Source organism: Miniopterus schreibersii (assembly GCF_964146895.1).
Source record: "Miniopterus schreibersii genome assembly, chromosome: 22".
In the NCBI taxonomy this organism is placed as follows: domain Eukaryota; kingdom Metazoa; phylum Chordata; class Mammalia; order Chiroptera; family Miniopteridae; genus Miniopterus; species Miniopterus schreibersii.
Window position 1 is genome coordinate 15,343,463 of NC_138124.1, and position 18,203 is coordinate 15,361,665.

At 49.4% G+C, this 18,203-nt stretch overlaps 1 protein-coding gene across 1 annotated transcript in view; it reads left to right on the forward strand.

Moving 5' to 3' along the window:
• PDE8A (phosphodiesterase 8A) overlaps positions 1 to 17,085 on the forward strand; it is a 37,817-nt gene extending 20,732 nt beyond the window's left edge. The window contains exons 8-23 of the mRNA XM_081124474.1: positions 851 to 988; positions 1,696 to 1,778; positions 2,993 to 3,044; positions 3,150 to 3,192; positions 3,721 to 3,798; positions 6,362 to 6,432; positions 6,832 to 6,996; positions 7,462 to 7,510; positions 7,750 to 7,885; positions 9,584 to 9,782; positions 11,015 to 11,232; positions 12,210 to 12,342; positions 13,699 to 13,866; positions 14,267 to 14,396; positions 14,706 to 14,817; positions 16,663 to 17,085. Coding sequence (XP_080980600.1) covers positions 851 to 988; positions 1,696 to 1,778; positions 2,993 to 3,044; positions 3,150 to 3,192; positions 3,721 to 3,798; positions 6,362 to 6,432; positions 6,832 to 6,996; positions 7,462 to 7,510; positions 7,750 to 7,885; positions 9,584 to 9,782; positions 11,015 to 11,232; positions 12,210 to 12,342; positions 13,699 to 13,866; positions 14,267 to 14,396; positions 14,706 to 14,817; position 16,663 — 1,776 coding nt within the window. The 3' untranslated portion in view covers positions 16,664 to 17,085. The remainder of the gene's footprint in view (positions 1 to 850; positions 989 to 1,695; positions 1,779 to 2,992; positions 3,045 to 3,149; positions 3,193 to 3,720; positions 3,799 to 6,361; positions 6,433 to 6,831; positions 6,997 to 7,461; positions 7,511 to 7,749; positions 7,886 to 9,583; positions 9,783 to 11,014; positions 11,233 to 12,209; positions 12,343 to 13,698; positions 13,867 to 14,266; positions 14,397 to 14,705; positions 14,818 to 16,662) is intronic.
• Positions 17,086 to 18,203: the final 1,118 nt, after the last annotated feature.

An 18,203-nucleotide genomic window follows, 5' to 3' on the forward strand; every position in this document is an offset into this window, starting at 1 on the left:
GCCCTGAGTGGCGGCCCAGGGCCAGTGGTTGAGGGCCCAGGCTTGGTGTCAGACAGGCCTCAGCCCCTGCCCAGCTGAGCACCTTCGGGCAAGTCACTCTGTCTGAATCTCGTCTCCCATCTGTACAGATGAGAGAAACGTTAACATGACCAGCAACCTACCTTTGGTAAGGATGTTCCGAGGGCTAACTGAGTTTGCACGTGTGGAGCGCTTACTGGAGAGCTCACCAGGGAAAATCGGCCCTACACAGCGTCGATTATTTTGTGCTCACGCTCACATCACCATCATCATTACTATTATTATTGGCACATGCCCAGCTTTTCCAAACAGTTTCTCCTACTCTTCTGGGCCTGTTGGAAATTTAACCACAAAGCCTCACATTTGCAAGCACCTCCCAGCTCACAGCCTGCTTTCCAACTATTCATTTGCATCGCGCGAGAGGGGAGATGTTTCCTCCCCATGAAACAGACGTGCAGTCTGAGGCCTGGAGGGGCAGAGGGGACGTGCGGGGGCAGAAGCTGGCTGATTCGGGCCCCAGCCTGCTGCTTTGCGCCCCTGCTTGTGATCCAAGCAGCCCCGGGTCTGTCGGTTCCCCGGGAAGGGACCTGCTAACTTCCTGGAGCCTCGAGAGGACAGTGTAGGAGGCCCAGCCAGGTGACGCCGCGGCAGAGGCTCCTTTGGACCCCAGGGTTCTCCAGGGGTTGTGTTCCTACGGCTTCTGAAGCTCCAGGCTCCTGAGCGTCACAGGGGAGAGGTGGTGGCTTGGGTGGAATGGTTTTCCTAGTCTTCTTCTCAAAACTTCTTTTCATTCACTCGATGCTGCTTTTTTTTTTTTTTCTTCTCCCCGCAGTATGCCAATCCTGCATTCGAAACAATAATGGGCTACGAGTCAGGTGAATTAATAGGAAAGGAGTTAGAAAAGATGCCTATAAATGAAAAAAAGGCTGATTTGCTCGATACCATAAATTCATGCATCAAGAAGGGCAAGGTAAGTAAGAGGTTAGCACCTTTCTTGCTTTGCCGTAACAGGCAAGGAAGGGAGGAGACTTGGCGCCCACCGAGCGTGGCCCGTGCCAGGCAGGCTCAGCGTTACCCTTCCTAGCAGGGCAGAAGCATAGTGGTATTTTCCCTGTCATGCCCATTTTGCAGATGAGAAAACTGAGGCCGAGAAAGCGTGTGTGTGTGTGTGTATAGTATGATTTGCCAGTAATCAGAGTGACTTTAATTGACACTTAAAGCCATTGTTTTCATCGCTGTCATAAGTGAGTTGATCTTTCTAATAATTGATCTTCTGAGCGGTGGATGTGGGCAGATGGTTCCCGGGTAAAGGCCGGCCCATGAGGTGACACATTCTCAGAACCCACCTGAGCCCAACAGTTTCTCGGAGCCTCATTTGTTCATACGGCATTTAAAAAAAAAAAGCCTCCCTCCCGTGTGCCACCAGAAACATAGGGCCACGTAGACTGTGGTCGCCTGGCTTGTGTCCGCGGTCCCGGGAGGAGGTGGACTTGGGAGGGAGAGAAGGAAATTCTCAGATTACCCAGGATTGTGTGTAGCGGGGAGGGAGGGGTGGTTGGGATGGGCTCTGTGATCATTACTTTAGCAATGGCCAGTGAGTCGGAACCTGGAGTGCAAAATGGTCTTGGGTTCCTGTTTCGAGCACAGAGCGTGACGATGCTTACGTTGCATTTGTAGGAGTGGAAAGGCGTTTACTATGCCAAGAACGGAGACAACGTACAGCAAAATGTGAACATAATCCCTGTCGTCGGGCAGGGAGGGTAAGTGCAGAAACAAGCGCCCTGATCAGCGTACTGTGTCTGGCTTATTGTAAAATGTGCTTTCAGCAGCTAAGGAAGTGAAGAGCCGCGTGCAGAAATTTGAAAGGACTTGTCATAGGTCAGGTGTCCCCAAAGAATGGCCTTCCAGGGCGGCCTCCTCGTGCCTGCAGCCTGACCCTGTGTGACATTGCTGCATAGACCTGTCAAATTATTATTATTATTTTTTAAGCCTCACCGAGGATATTTTTTCATGGCTTTTCAGAGAGAGTGGAAGGGAGGGAGACAGAGAGAGAGAGAAACATCGACGTGAGAGAGAGACATCGCTGGTTGCCTCCCGCACACACCCTGACTGGGGCTGGGGATCGAGCTCGCAACCCGGGCATGTACCCTGACCGGGAATCAAACCTCGAACTCCTGGATCCTAGGTCGATGCTCAACTGCTGAGCCACACCAGCTGGGCTTTATTTTTTTTTTTAACTTATCTTTATTTTTCTAAATATTACAGATGTCCCTTCCTCCCCACCATTGATCCCCTCCACCCAGCATCCACTCCCCCAGACCTTCACCACACTACTGTCTTTCTCAATGGGTTATGCTTATAAACATATACGTTCTTTGATTAATCTCTCCCTGCCCCCTGCCCCTTCACCTTCCCTCTGAGATCGCTCAGTCTGTTCCATGCTTCTATGTCTCTGGATCCACTTTGTTCATGAGTTTATTTTGTTTATTACATTCCACATATGAGTGAGATCATGTGGTATTTGTCTTTCTCTGACTGGCTCATTACACTTAGCATAATACTTTCTAGTTCCCTCCATGCTGCCCAAAGGTTAAGAGAACCCTCTTTTTTCATGGCTGCATAGTACTCCACAGCTTTTTATCCATTCACCTACTGGTGGGCATTTGGGCTGTTTCCAGGGCTTAGCTGTTGTGAATTGTGCTGCTGTGGGTATTTCTGGTTGTATGTTGTGCCGACTTGGAAGAATTTTGTTGTTTTTACTGAAGACTCAGCTTTCTTTCTATGGATACCAAAGGATGGTTTGTCGATACTTGTTTACTAGTGGCCGTGGCCACAAGCCATACAAGTGCTTTTCTCAAGGCACTTTGTGTTTGTGGGAGGGAGATGCTCATTTCATGGTGTAAAAAGTACTTAGCTATGTATCCATCAGCATGGAGAGCCGGGAGAGAAATAATGCAATGATTTCTCCTTGCAGAAAAATTAGACACTATGTGTCCATTATCAGAGTGTCCAATGGCAACAATAAGGTAGGTAAGGGAGGGAACCCTCGGGCGCCTGCTGTACCCCAGCGAGATTCCTCCCACCACGTCTGCAGGCAATCAGAACTCACGGCTTTTAAAATTTATTTTTAGGCTGAGAAAACAACCGAACGTGTTCGGTCTGACACTCACGCAGGTATGGTGCCCCATATTATTATTATTTTTTTAAATACATTTTTTAATTGATTTCAGAGAGAGTAAGGGAGAGAGAGAGATAGAAACATCAATGATGAGTCATTGACCAGCTGCCTCCTGCTCGCCCCCTACTGGGGATGAAGGAGCCTGCACCCCGGGCATGTGCCCTGACCGGGAATCGAACCCTGACCTCCTGGTTCATAAGTTGATGCTCAACCGCTGAGCCACACCGGCCGGGCCTTATCTAACTAGTTCTCACTTCACGTCTTGGGACTCTGATTACGATCTGGAACCTGGAAAGCACTTGTCTGTGATTGTACCATGTGGGATGTTCTGAGAAAGTCACCTCCCTAAAGACCTCATTTTTGTTGCCTTCTCTGTGTGCTGTGTTGATTTCTTGTTGCAACTTAAATAGTGTTCCAATTCTTAACTTTTGCTTTTTAAAAAAGTTTAGATGGGTCATTTTTCTAATGGTAATTGGTAGCTTTTCACCCCTCCAATGAGTTGATTTAATAATTTGTTTCCACAGATCATCAGTCAGGTAAACATAAAGACAAGAGAAAAAGCTCACTAGACGTCAGGAGTGTTGCCTCTCGAGCAAGTGAAGGTAGGTCCCGGAGACCAGAGGGGACATCACCACGTGGCATTGACCACATGCAGACCTGGCGCCGCCTCCCCTCCTATCCCCAGGTCGCTCCCTGACCGCCTCCTCCTGGTAGCCTGGGCCCGTTTTCCATGACCTCTGCTCCTGCCAGTGGGCTCCATTCTGAGCCTCCTGATGGAGAGAAAATACAATTTCCTATCTGTCCTATAGTTGATTTCTTACAGTGTAACGGCAGATGTCAGTTTATCTGCTGTGACCGTATGAGGGATGCATTTGGAAATTCTTAACGACATACAGCAGGTCCTGGGATAACACTGTGCAAGGTTGACAGGAAGTAAAAAACAGTTCCTGGGGGGGTCACCTTCTGCGTGGAGTGCGCCAGCCCTCCCTGTCCGCGGGGGCTTTCTCCAGGTCCTGTGTTTCCTCCCACCTCCCAGAGACATGCATGTTAGGCAAATCCGTGTGTCTGAACTGTCCCAGCCGGAGCGGGTGCGGGTGCGGATGCAGGTGGCCCTGCGATGGAAGGGCTCTGCCTGTGTCTTAGCTGGCAGGGGAGGCTGCGGCCACCCCTTGACGCGGGGCTGGATGGAATAAGCTGGTTAAACAATAACGACCTCACTTGTTTTTATTAACCTTCCTTAAATACGTGTGTAGCTCACGCTTATTTCAGTGCTTAATACCAGGCGACTGTGAATGGGTGGCCGGTCTCTGGATTGTTCTGTCATTGTCTGTTAGTCTGTGCTCGTACCATGGCCGTCGACGATCACAGCAGCCTCGTAGGAAGCCTTGGTATCTGGCGGCCAAAACTTCTTCGGGACCATCCTGGGTGTTACTCTGGGCTCTTTGCATTTCTGTGTAACATTTAGAACCAGCTTGTTAGTTTATGAGCACCCGCCCACACCCACCCAACACAAACACCATCTCCTGACCTTTATCTGGGAGTGTCTTTTTTTCCTTTAAATTTGTCTTTATTGGTTTCAGACAAAGAAAGGGAGAGGGAGAGAGAGAGAAACATCAATGATGAGTCAGTCATTGATCAGCTGCCTCCTCTGCGCCCCCTACTGGGGATCAAGGAGCCTGCAACCCGGGCCTGTGTCAGGACCAGACATGGAACCGTGACCCCCTGGATCCTAGGTCAAGGCTCAACCTCTGAGCCACGCCCGCTGGGCTGTCTGGGAGTGTCTTGAATCTATAGATCGATTTGGGAAAAATTGAAACCTCCGTAATGCTGAGTCTTTCAGACCAGGAGGTGCTGTTTTCTCTCAGCAATGCTTTGCCTTTTCAGTGTATACGTCTTGAAATCTTTCATAAGATTTATTCCTAAATGTTGATGTTCTTTGGGGCTGTCATACAGTGTGTGTTTATTTCAATTTCCAGTTGTTTGTTGCTAGCAAACAAGATTACGGTTGGCTTTTGCGTATTGACCTTGTACCTTGCACCGAGTAACCTCGATGCACTTACTCAGGGATTGTCAGAGGCTCACAGGTCCTTTGGGACTTTGTACACACATGGTCACGACAATCTTGGTACGTTTGCTCTCCCTAACTTCATTGCATTTACACTACGATTTGGTTTTTGTGAGGATATGTCACTGTCATATTTTTAAAATGAGAACAAGTCCTTTTAAGACGCAGTGATAAAATAGCGGTTCTTGTTTTTTGGTTTAATGACACGCTGGGAAAGTTAGCCACCAACCATGTGCTGGTCACCAAAATTAGACTGAGTTTTGTTGGTTGCCAGGACTTAAAACACTTGAGAGCCCCGGAGTCGGTCCATCTCGCAGTGTTTCTCCCTGGGCCTCAGTTTGGTGACGTGAAGCTGCCACTCCCGGCTGTGGAACATCCTGTGACCCGTTTAAGGTCTCTGGTAAAGAGCATCTGGCCTGACTGTGGGGCTTTCAGGGAGACACACAGACCTCTATGTGACGATTTCTTCCTGCCTGTGCCCTGCCCAGGCTACCCCCACCCCCACCCAAGGGAGCCACATCTTGCAGGACCAACAAAAAAACAAACTCTAGAGCCTAGGAGCTGCTGCTCTCCTCGGTTAAGGTATTTACCTGATTAGTCTTGATGAAGCCTAACGGTGGAAAGCAGGCTGCCTGGAAAACTGTAGCAGAAACACATGTGTTTCAGCTCATGGTGACCTGTATGGATAGCTCCTGCCATACCCGACACAAAGAGCCTGTGTGGCATTGTCCTCCGGAGCGATCCTGCGTCCGGACAGCAGCAGGCTGGAGACTCATAAAGCCTTATTATTAGAGACACAAAAAGAGGCTGTTTGGCCTTGGTGTGCTGGCTCGTCTCCTGTTTTCTCTCTGACATCAATCGGTTCGGTCTGGGGGGCAAGTGCCTCCTCGTGCCTAGAACCGAAGGAAGGAAGCAGAGTTGGCTTGTTAGGATGGGAAGGAAGCTCAGCGACCCTCAAAGCTCTGGACCTGCCCCCTCACTGTGCAGCTGGGCACATGGTGGCCTTGGAGGCGGGGGAGAGGGGGACGTGGAGCCCTGGCTCAAGACAGGCGCCTGAGGCTGTGCCTGCCCTCATCTCTGCTCCTGTGACCTCCCCACAGTGGCCAGCCAGAGACGACACTCCTCCATGGCCCGGATCCATTCTTTGACTGTCGAGACGCCCATCACCAAGGTGAGGAGTTCATGCCGGTCTTCATGGAGCCCAGTTAATTGTTTCCGATGAGAGGAAACAGACCCGCAGCAGTAACCACGGGTTTTAAATATGTCTTTATTGATTTCAGGGAGAGGGAGAGAGAGAGAAACATCAATGATGAGAGAGTCATTGATGGGCTGCCTCCCGCACGCCCCCTGCTGGAGATCGAGCCCGAAACCCAGGCATGTGCCCTGACAGGGTAACAAACCGCGATCTCGTGGCTCACAGGTTGATGCTCAACCGCTGAGCCACACCAGCTGGGCAACAGTGACCGGGTCTTAAGTTAGCCTTGAGCACCACTGCCAGCCCGGCTCTCTGGGTTGCTGTCCCATTATTTTTAAGGTTACGAAACTCAAGTCTTTCCCCTCCACGTTGTAGGTAATCAATATCATCAATGCTGCCCAGGAAAACAGCTCCGTGACTGTCACAGAAGCCTTAGACCGCGTGCTGGAAATTCTAAGATCCACCGAGTTGTACTCACCACAGTTCGGTGCTAAAGATGATGATCCTCACGCCAATGACCTCGTTGGGGGCCTGATATCTGTGAGTATCGACCAGGCTGCTGGCTGGAGCCTGCTGCTCCTGTTTGCCCTCCAGTTATGTGTTCATAGGCTGGCCCATGTGGCACCCTCTGCACCTCAGGCTAGTCCAGAGTGTCACCCACCTGCCACCTCCGCCCAGGGACCTCAGCTCGGAGCAGAGGAGGGAGGCACGTATCCTAGACAGTCTGCTGAGCTGCTGAGCCAGGGCTCTGCTTTTGCTTAGGGCTTCTATGAGGAATTCATTTCAATAAAATTTAATTGCTTTAAAGATTTTGAAAATGGGGGGGTGTGTGGAAAAAAAATATGTGAAATGCCGTATACTCCATTGAAACAGAAAGAATATATACGTAAAGGGTAGGAAATGAGGGACATCTGTAAACCTTTCACCAATAAAGTAAATTAAAAAAATTAAAAAGTAAAGAACAGTAGCGACCTCTCTTTTTCGTGTTTGTTTGATTTTTATCAGGATGGTTTTCGAAGACAATCTGGGAATGAGTATGTTCTGTCAACAAAAGGTAAGTTTTTCCTCTTTTAACTTTTTGGGTCACTATTAACATTTGAGTCAAGCTTAAGTGATGAAGATTAGTTTTCCAGTTAAATTTTTCAGATGGTTTCTTGCTATGTGACGAAACCTCGGAATCATAGCACTGTCCCCCGAAGCAGCACTGTCTCCCGAAGCAGCACTGTCCTTTCTCAGAAACAGTTAACACCTGAAAGCCTGTGACACCGTTTTCCGAATTCCGTCTCCCTCCAGCCCTTCAGCAAATTCCAAGCGGTTTAATCCTGCCCATGTCCCTGCAAGATGTCCCGCCGCCGATTGCGCAGGCCATGGAGAACGAGCAGTTCTGGGACTTTGATATTTTTAAACTGGAGGCTGCCACTCAGAAAAGGTGAGTCCACGTGGAGCTCAGCAGACAGAGATCTCGATGCAAAGGGCCTGTGTGGAGAAAGCCACCCCAGGAGTGTGGGTTTTGCACAGAGCTGGTGTCTGGCCCCTGGGGAGGAGGCTCGGGACCGAGGGGCAGGTGACCGTGAGTCACCAGCGAGGGAATCCATGAGAAGCCAGAGGAAGAGTCTGCCTGGTCACGGCCACTGAGGAGACACTCACGGAAGCGTGAGATTGAGAGAGGGACTCCCGTCTCCAAATAGCAGGTTTTTTTCTCCCATAAAATATGGATATTGACTATTCCTGCAGGTAGGGATGGGTAGAGATAGCAGCAAAGAGCCCACTCAGAGCCTGAAACAGAAAAATTACAAACACACCAACACACATTTGAGAAGAGCTATCCCCAGATCTCGGTTGCTGCATGGGCGACAGGCATGGGGACACCAAAAACTCAGGTCATCCTGGACTGGGCATGATTGGGATTGTACCTGTGCTCTTGTATCCAGCTGGAAAGGAACTGCCAACCCGACGGGTGTGGCTGACTTGGCTCACAGGAGAGGGATGCTACGGGGCTGGTGCTGGCCAGGACGCCCTTTAGGGTGTAGGGCCCTGTCTGCGGTCGGCAGTCACTGGAGAGCTGTGCTCTCTTGGGATCACCATGAGACAACTCATCCCAATCTGGGTGAACTGTCCCCAAGGTGGCCCTGCCTGCCCTTTGCTCATGCTCAGCGTGAGTCAGCCTCCAAGTACATCCCATGTGCTTGACCCTGACGTGGGCCAAGACAGTGGGAAAAAAGACCCCATGGCAGACAAATCTTTAAGCTCCTGGTTGACATACCAGTGACAAGGCTTTCACGCGAGTCAGGCCAAGACAGGTCAGTTCAGGTCCTCTGAGCCCAATCGTCGCCTCTGGACACGGCCTCAGCAGGGCCAGAGGTCTTTGACCTTCCAAGCCACGAGCTAGGCCATGGACTCGGCCAGTTGGTCACCTTGTAAGAGGGAACCTTCTCGTATCCAACACCCACCTCCAGATTGTCGAGGCCATCAGATGGCATATGACAGGGTCTGGCTCATGTGCAGTTGTTGCTATCCTTAGGCAGGACATCCAGCCAATGGCATGGGTCCAGCAGGGTCCAAAGGGGGAGAAGTGGGGTTCAAGGCGGCACATGTTTAGCTTGACTACATGCACACTGATTTTTTAAAAATATATTTTCATTGATTTCAGAGAGAGGAAGGGAGAGGGAGAGAGAGAAACATCAATGATGAGAGAGTCATTGATCGGCTGCCTCCTGCATGCTCCCCGCTGGGGATCGAGCCTGAAACCCTGGCCTGTGCCCTAACCGGGAATCCAACCGTGACCTCCTGGATCCTAGGTCAATGCTCAACTGCTGAGCCACTCTGGCCGGGAAAAACACGCTGATTTTGAGGAACCCACTAGTGCAGTAAGAGTCTGGACCCTCCCCCAGCCAGTGGGGAGCACCAGGCAAGAGCTCTGAGGCCAGAATTGGAACTGGGCTCCAGCCAGGCTTGGTGCCAGCTCCCGAGAGAAAGGACAACAGAGAGGCAAGCACCAAGCTCCACTTTGCTGCCCTCACCCTCCAAAATCTGACTCAGGTTTGTCTGTTGGATCTGAACCTGCACGGGGCTCCAAACACTTTGCCTATGACTTTGCTTTAATGCCATGAATTGTTTTTCCTTATAGGCCTTTAACTTTCCTCGGTCTCAAAATCTTTACTCGCTTTGGAATCTGTGAATTCTTAAACTGCTCTGAGACAACGCTGAGGTCGTGGCTGCAAATTATCGAGGCCAATTACCGCTCTTCTAACCCCTACCACAATTCCACACACGCTGCAGACGTGCTCCACGCCACCGCCTATTTCCTGTGCAGAAACAGGATAAAGGTGAGCAGCCCGCGTCCTGCCTCTGCCCCCGCCCAGTTGCCACAAAGTGTGACTGCTCAGGAGTGACCCCGCGTGCAGCCCGGCCCAGGAAGGCTGCGGCTCTAGGGAGTTGTTGTGTTCATTCGGGACACGACCCCAGCCATTCAACGGGAGTATGAGGGCCAGGGGTTGGTCCCCAGGGAGAAAGCCAGCAAGAAGAGGAGGGGGCTGTGCTTCTGGGGCTCTCACTCTTTTTTTAAAAAAAATGTCTTTATTGATGTCAGAGAGAGGGAGGGAGAGGGAGAGAGAAAGAAAAACATCAATCAGGAGAGTCACTGATCGGCTGCCTCCCGCTCGCCCCCTACTGGGGATCAAGGAGCCCTGAAACCCGAGCATGTGCCCTGACCGGGAATCGAACCGTGACCTCCTGGTTCATAGGTCGATGCTCAACCCCTGAGCCACACCGGCCGGGCCTTTTTGTTTTGTTTTTAAAGAAAGATCATTCCCAAGACCTTGATAGAATAAAGCCCAGAGAGAGGATTGTTTCATAAAGTACAGAAATAAATGGCAGGAGAGGGAGGTCTGTGTCAATATGGATCAGCACATGAAGACAACCAAATGTTTGCTGTAATTTATTGCTTCTGAACTACTCTATAGGTAACATACAGATATATATTTTCAGAAATTGAACTTAGAACAATCTTAACAGCATTTAATAACATATAATTCACATGATACAATTCAGCCTTTCACTCCTCTCCATTCCCTGTATTTTGCTAAAGTCCTTAACTTGTGTGAGACTGACAATCTGGTCATGTTTCCTAGAAAACATGCAAAGATCTACCTTTCACAGTGGAGACAGGGAAGCTGGATTTGCTCAACAATATGCTTTTCTCGGAAATCTGAAATATTCTTACCTTAAAGTAATAGGGCGGAAAGAAATTGATACAGAGGCTTCCTTGCTTTCAATGCAGTGCCCCGACTTTTAAGAGATCTCTTGTTCCCCGGCTAGTGTGGCTCAGCGGTTGAGCATTGACCTATATGATCCAGGAGGTCATGGTTCAATTCCCAGTCAGGGCACATGATCCCCAGCAGGGGGCGTGCAGGAGGCAGCTGATGGATGACTCTCTCTCATCACTGATGTTTCTCTCTCTGTCTCTCTCCCTCTCCCTTCCTCTCTCTGAAATCAATACTTTTTTTTTTTAAATAAAATAAAATAAAATAAAATAAAATAAAAGATCTCTTGTTTCCAGCAAACTTTAGATTCTGTTGATGAGGCTGCTGCCCTCATTGCAGCCGCCATCCATGACCTGGACCACCCTGGGAGAACCAACCCCTTCCTGTGCAACTCTGGGAGTGAGCTGGCCATTCTGTACAATGACATCGCCGTGCTGGAGAGTCACCACGCGGCCCTGGCCTTCCAGCTGAGCACGAGAGACGATAAATGTAACATCTTCAAAAACATGGAGAGGTGAGGGATAACTGGGGAAGTACCTGGGTCCCTCTCTCTCTCTCTCTCCTCTCTTTTAACAGCTTTATTGAGATAAATTCACACACTATACTGTTCACCCATTTGAAGGGTACAGTGGTCTTTATTGACAGTAGTGCAACCCTGACCACCATGAATTTTAGGGCATTTCCATCACCCTCCCAACGTATCAAACTCATTAGCGGTCACTGCTCACTACCCAGCTCCTCCAGCCCTAGGCCACCACTGGCCTGCTTTCGGTCTGCATGGATTCACCAGTTCTGGGCGTTGGGTAGAAATGGGAGCACAGTCAGTGCGCGGTCTTTTGAGACTGGCTTCTTTCACTTAGCACAGCTCCTCTGTGTCTTGACATTTGGAGACAGGAAGTATAATGCTGGCACCTTGGGCCTTTAGGGATTCAGACAACCTGTCACCTGCCCAGGATACTCCACTCTGCCCTCCTGGGGCAGCAAGCGTCTCCTTGTTGTCTCCATTCACATGTTACTTCCCCGACCTCTCACACTAATTATTCAGTCCCAAGTTTCTTTGTAGCACATCACATTTTTAAATAATCACTTTTTTATCCCTTGTCTAATTTTGGATTCAGTTATTTAAAAAAATTTTTTAAAAATAACTGTCTTTGTTGATTTCAGACGGAGGAAGGGAGAGGGGGAGAGAGAAACATCAATTGTGAGAGAGAATCACTGATCGCCTGCCTCCTGCACTCCCCCTGCTGGGGATCATTTGCCCTGACCGGGAATGGAACCATGACCTCCTGGTTCATAGGTTGATGCTCAACCACTGAGCCAAGCCGGCCAGGCTTCCACATTCTTCTAAAGTGTGCCTTCCGGTGGTGACACTAGAACTTTAGGCACCGTGGACAGGTATCACAGATAACAGGCAATTAGTTCTCAGGAGTCTCCGAGTGTCTGGTCTGGGTCTGTGACCGGCAGCAGCCTCTTGTTTGTCGTCTGAAACAGGAATGACTACCGGACGCTGCGCCAGATCATCATCGACATGGTCTTGGCCACGGAGATGACGAAGCACTTCGAGCACTTCAACAAGTTTGTCAACAGCATCAATAAGCCCTTGGCAGAACTGGAAGAAAATGAGGTAAGGGGGCCGAGAGCCCGTGTTTGGGGCCCTCATCCCTGTGTGTGGCTGGCTCATCGAATTTAACTTCCACTCGTTAGATTCTTTCAAAAGCTCAGCAGGGAAAAAATTGGAGGGAGGGTCAAGTTTTAGTTAAACGTACTTGAGAAGGGTGGACCGTTCCCCTCTTCTTGGACATTCTGGGGTGGGTTGGCCCTTGGGGTCTCCCACCAGCCACTCCCCACTGTGCACATTCTGTGGTGCCAGCAACCATCCTCTGTTGGCCATGTCACAGGAGGGTGACGTTGTTGCCCCTTGTGTCTGGATTTGAGGCATGGACTCCACACTGCAGAGGCAGATAGACCCAAGTTTCCACCTAACTCTGCCCTACCATTCCCTGCCTGTAGAATGGGCACATTTAACCTCAAGGCATAGGATTGGTGGGTGGGCACGGAGCAGGCGTTTCACACACGGTGTCCATTTTCCTGGATTCACCATGAGGTCAGCACCTGGAGGCTGCTCTTTCATCGACCCTCTTCCTCTGAGGCCCGTATATCTGCCCCACGACCCACCCTGCGGGCACTGAAATGCTTGCTACCAGCTCACAGCCTTCCCCACGACCTTCCCTTCCCAGCTCCTGTCACCACCCTGAGAGTCTGGCACTCACAGGGACAACACCTCCTATTAGGCCAGGATCACAGTTCACTTTTTTTTTTTTTTTTTTAAGATTTCAGTGTTGTTTTTTGCTGTTTTTAAAATATGTCTTTATTGATTTCAGAGAGAGAGGAAGGGAGAGGGAGAGAGAAACATCAGTGATGAGAGTCATTGATTGGCTGCCTCCTGCTCGCCCCCTGCTGGGGACCGAGGAGCCTGAAACCCGGGCCTGTGCCCTGACAGGGAACCAAACCCTGACCTCCTGGATCCCAGGTCGACACTCAGCCGCTGAGCCACGCCAGCCGGGCCACATTTTACTTCTGAAGCTCTGTTGTCTCTCCCTGGCTTTCCAGCTTATCACCCTTCCACACATTCCGCTGAGAACTCGGCTCCCCTCACCCGCTCTCCCCGTTTGTCAGCCTGCCTTTGACTTCCCTCCCTTCCCAGGCACTTCAGATGCACACACCCACCCCAGCCCTTTTTATTGGCTCCTGCCCTGCTACCCTGGATAGGGCTGGTTGTCGCCTGGCCCACGGCTCCTGCTTCCCTAGTGCCACAGAGAGGACCCTATACTTCCCAGGCTTGGTTTCCTCCCTGTAGCCGGGCCCTTCCCAGACTTGTCGGAGTCTCCTTGCTGTGCAAACAGTGGGACCACACCAGTAAGACAGGGCGGGGCACCGGGGGCCCTGCTCTGATTGTTTTAAATGTCACTGAATGTTTCAGGAAGCTGAGAAAGACCAAGAAGCCATAAACGCTCTGCTCAGGACTCCAGAGAACCGGACCCTGATCAAACGAATGATGATCAAATGCGCGGACGTGTCCAACCCCTGCCGGGCCCTGGAGCAGTGCATCGAGTGGGCTGCGCGCATCTCGGAAGAGTACTTTTCTCAGGTAAGCGCAGCCTCTTAAGCCCCTTCGTTTGTTTTTTCCTGGGATGGGAGCAATATCCGTGGGGTCGGCAACAGATTCAGTCCCTCACCACTCACAGCGTCTCGGTCCTGGGAGCGCAGGTTACATGCCACTCGCTCAGCCACTGACCCTCTCAGCTCCCGTCTGAGGAGACGTCCCCCAGCACTACACCGTTAGATGCCACCGCAGCCCTCCCAGACCAGCTGACGGGCTTCAGGGTACATTGCTGTAAACTCTCCGTCGGGGACCTAAGATCCTGAACAGGGACACAGGTCGCCAGGAGCCACCTTAGCAAGTACGAAGGGCCGTGGCCACTTCAGACTCAGTATCTGGAGCGGAGCAGATACTGGGTCTTGTAATCCTGGCGTTTTGTGCTCTGCAGACCGATGAAGAAAAGCAGCAGGACTTACCTGTGGTGATGCCGGCTTTTGACAGGAAAACCTGCAGCATCCCCAAGTCCCAGATCTCCTTCATTGACTACTTCATCACAGCCATGTTCGACGCCTGGGACGGTAGGAGCTCCCAGAGGGCATTTCCTAGATAACCGACGGCCGTAGGAAGTAGCAGATACTGTGTTTTGTGGTAATTAAGCAGATGGGCTCCCTCAGTTCTGTTGATCAGAGCTGTCAGCTGGACAGGTCCCAGAGGGGCTGCTGGTGTCAGTGCAGGACTTACCTTCAGCAAACCTGGCTCATGCTGCGTGTCCCCTCGAGTGTTCTGCACATGCCTCTGTCCCTTTTCTTCCAAATGCTCTCTCCTTAGAAAGCCAAACCTCTAGACCGAGGCTGTGGAAAGATCTCACATCCCCTCTGTCCCCCCAGCCTTTGTAGACCTACCAGAGTTACTGCAGAACCTGGACAACAATTTTAAATACTGGAAAGGACTCGATGAAATGAAGCTGCGGGGCCTCCGACCACCTCTGGAGCCAGAATAGTACGTGACCCTGTTCCTTGGTGTTACGGGTATTACGCAGAATCAGAAACGCGGGCAGCTGTGCAGAGCCAGCGAGAGCCATGTCTTGTAGCCACACCTTTGTCACCTTGGTCCCCACTGCCTTCATCAGCAAAGTGAGGATAACGGTAGAGAAAGTCAAGGTACTGGAGGTCGTGGTGAAAGGGGTGTAGGTGGTAAAGCTCAAAGTGGGGGGAACGGCCAAGGAGGTGAAGGTGATGGAGTTGGTTCTGGGCAAGACAAAGGTGGTGACAGTGGTGAGTCTCAAGGTGCTGAAAGTTGCCGTGACGGTGACCAAGGGGAATGTTTAGCCAGTGAAGGTCAAGTTGAAAGCAGCAAAGGCAAGGAGGTGGAGGTGAAGGTTGCATTGGTGGAGAAGCTGGGCAAAGGTGGTGGCCAGGGGCAAGGTGGCGAAGGTTGGCAATGGGGAAGGAAAGCTGGGTGAAGGTGGTGGCAGCCATGCAGGTAAAGGTGATGAAGGTCAGGCTGAAGGCGGTCAAGGTGAAAGTGGAAGACTTCCCTTGAAGGTGAAGGTCAGAATGGACGTGAATGTGACGCGGGTCAAGGTGCAGGTGAAGAGGGCGAGGTTCGGAGTGAGGGTGGAGAGGGTGCAGGTGAAGGTGGCGAAGACGAAGGGTGGGAATGGGGAAGGTCAGGGCAAAGGTCAAGGTGGTGGGCAATGGTCAAAGTGTGGGCGGCAAAGGCGATGGAGCCCAGGTGAAGTTGGCACGAGTGAAGGAGGTGGGGGAGCGGGTTGCTGGTGAAGGTCGTGAAAGGAAGGTGAAGATGGTGAAAGTCAAAGTGAAGGTGGTCAAGGTCTTGGTGAAGTTGAAGGTGACAGGGAAGGTGGGGAAGGTCAAGGGGAAGATCTAGGGGAAGGTGGGGAAGGAGAAGGTAGAGGAAGGAGTTGGGGGAAGGTGAAGTAGGTGAAGGTGAATATATTGAAGGTCAAGAGGTGGTGAAGGTCAGGGTGAAGGAAGTGAGAACCTCTCAAACTTACCGTTGAGCTTGACCTCTGAGCTGACCTTGAAATCCTGCATCATGGCAAACAGTACCTCACAATTACGGCTCAGCACTAAGAACTTACGGCCTCGCAGAAGGTAAAAGCGCTCACTTTGGGACACTACTGATAGTTACTTCTCTGTTCCTAATTTTGAGGTTGATTACTAATATCAGTTATTAAAGTGTTTTATTACAACTTCAGTATTGCCTATGACTTTAAAAATACTTTACAGACTTTATTTTTTAATGTTTTTATTGATCTCAGAGAGAGGAAGGGAGAGGGAGAGAGAGAGATATCAGTGATGAGTCATTAATCGGCTGCCTCCTGCACGCCCCCTGCTGGGGATCGAGGAGCCTGCAACCTGGTATGTTTCCTGATGGGGAACTGAACCCCGATCTCCAGGTTCATGGCTTCAGGAACCACTGAGCCACACCATCCGGGCTTCACAGCCAACTTTAAATGCCATGACAAAATTTACATGATTCATATTCATTAAATATGTAATACTTAGTGTACATTTACTTTCATAATGCAAATTAAAAATAGAAAATGACATTTTTATGGCACTATAGAAATGTACACACACATATATGTGTTTATATAGGTATGTACATTTTAATGCTCACCCAGGACATGCTTATTAATTTTAGAGAGAGAGGAAGGGAGAGAGAGACATATCAATGTGAGAAAGAAATATCAATTCGTTGCTTTCCCGTACACACCCTGACTGGGAACTACCATCTGCCAGGGCCCTGTAGAGATCTTTGTATATTTTAAACTTTTATATCTGACTTATGCTAATCAGGAAAACCTGTTTTCTACAGGAGAAGGGCTCCTTCTATATAGAAACTGGACCTCTGAAACCGCTCCACTCACCTGATGTACTTTTCCAGTGACTCTGCAAATTAAATTAGGACTGAACACTTTTTTCATAAAATTTTATTAATGACTTTTCCAAGAGTTTGCCTTATTGTGTAGAGTGTTTATACCAAATATTCTCATAGAAACAAACAGCAAACAGGGAATATTTACTAAATTGACTTTTTAAAGCCAATCTGTTTTCACCTTCAATGGTAATTTTTAATTCCAGATATTTGTAAAGGTTCTGTATCTTCACACTTTCAATAAATGTAGTACCATAAAAAATGACACATGATGACATATCAAAGTACTTGTTATTTCGTTTTAAATTTACACTGCTTTTTTTCCAAGATAAAAATGAAATTAAACTATTTGTTTTTAAGAATTTATGTGTCACCTTTTCTTTGGTGTTTTATAAGACTTAACAATATTTCATCTTTTTCTCCCTCCAAATGAAGATTCCTTTATTGACAGAAAAGATGAATAGTGATTAATAGTTAAATGACTGTTTCAACATCACAAAAGGTCATGAATGTGTTGAAAATTTCTTAGAACTACCTTTAATTTACCACATGGTTATCAGGCACCCTGAAGGGATGACAGGGCCAACCCCTCAGGGTTTAAGAATTTTCAGATATTAAAGTAAATTTCCTCCCTGACATGGAGATTGGCCTCAGATCATGTTCAGCTCAGATCATCCCCAAGTTACCTGGTGATTTGGCCATAGACCTGATTTAAAAGCCTCACTGCCCACAGGTGGGGTGGAATTCCCAGGAGAAAGATTATTTCAGGAGAATAAAAAATTATTTTCCTTCCAAATGATTTTATGAAGGGTGACGATTCAAGTCTCTCGTAAAATTAACTTTATATTTCTCTTTTATTTGAAAGATAGTTTGCTCGGTTTAGAGTTTTGGGCTGCCGATTATTTTCTTCCTGTTGTTACTTCAGTGATCAGTCCTTTTTGCTGCACCTTTAATGGTAATGTGTTTCTGCCTTTGTTTTCTCTTTTGTTCTTTTTGAAAACTATAATGTGCTTTTTCAAAATCATGATTAGTATTCAAAATACTTTTTAATCCAGGGCTTGATAGCGTTCATCAGTTTTGTAAAATTCTTGGCCACCCTTGCTTCAAATATTGCTTCTACCCCCTTCTCTCCTCGTCCTCCTCCTCCTCCTCACCACCCAGACTGCCTATTAGACTTCTCACCATATCTCCCGGACAGAAAATCCCTTACAGCTGTTAACCAACAGAGAGCCCAGGCGGTCCTGTGCCAGGTTCCTTTCTGCCTCTGCCTGCCTTTTGTGTGTCTGGGCTTGAGGCTGAAGATCATTTTTCCTTTTGACGCGCCTTCCAGTTGGGTGGCGGCTCTCTCTAGCTGTATCTAATGGGCCGTGGAGGCCCAGCTTCCCTCACCTGCTGCCGCCCAACCACCGGGCCCAGAGCTCTGCGCCCTAAAGCCACTGCCACCTTTTACATGCACGCGACGCTGCAACTTGGGCAAGTCT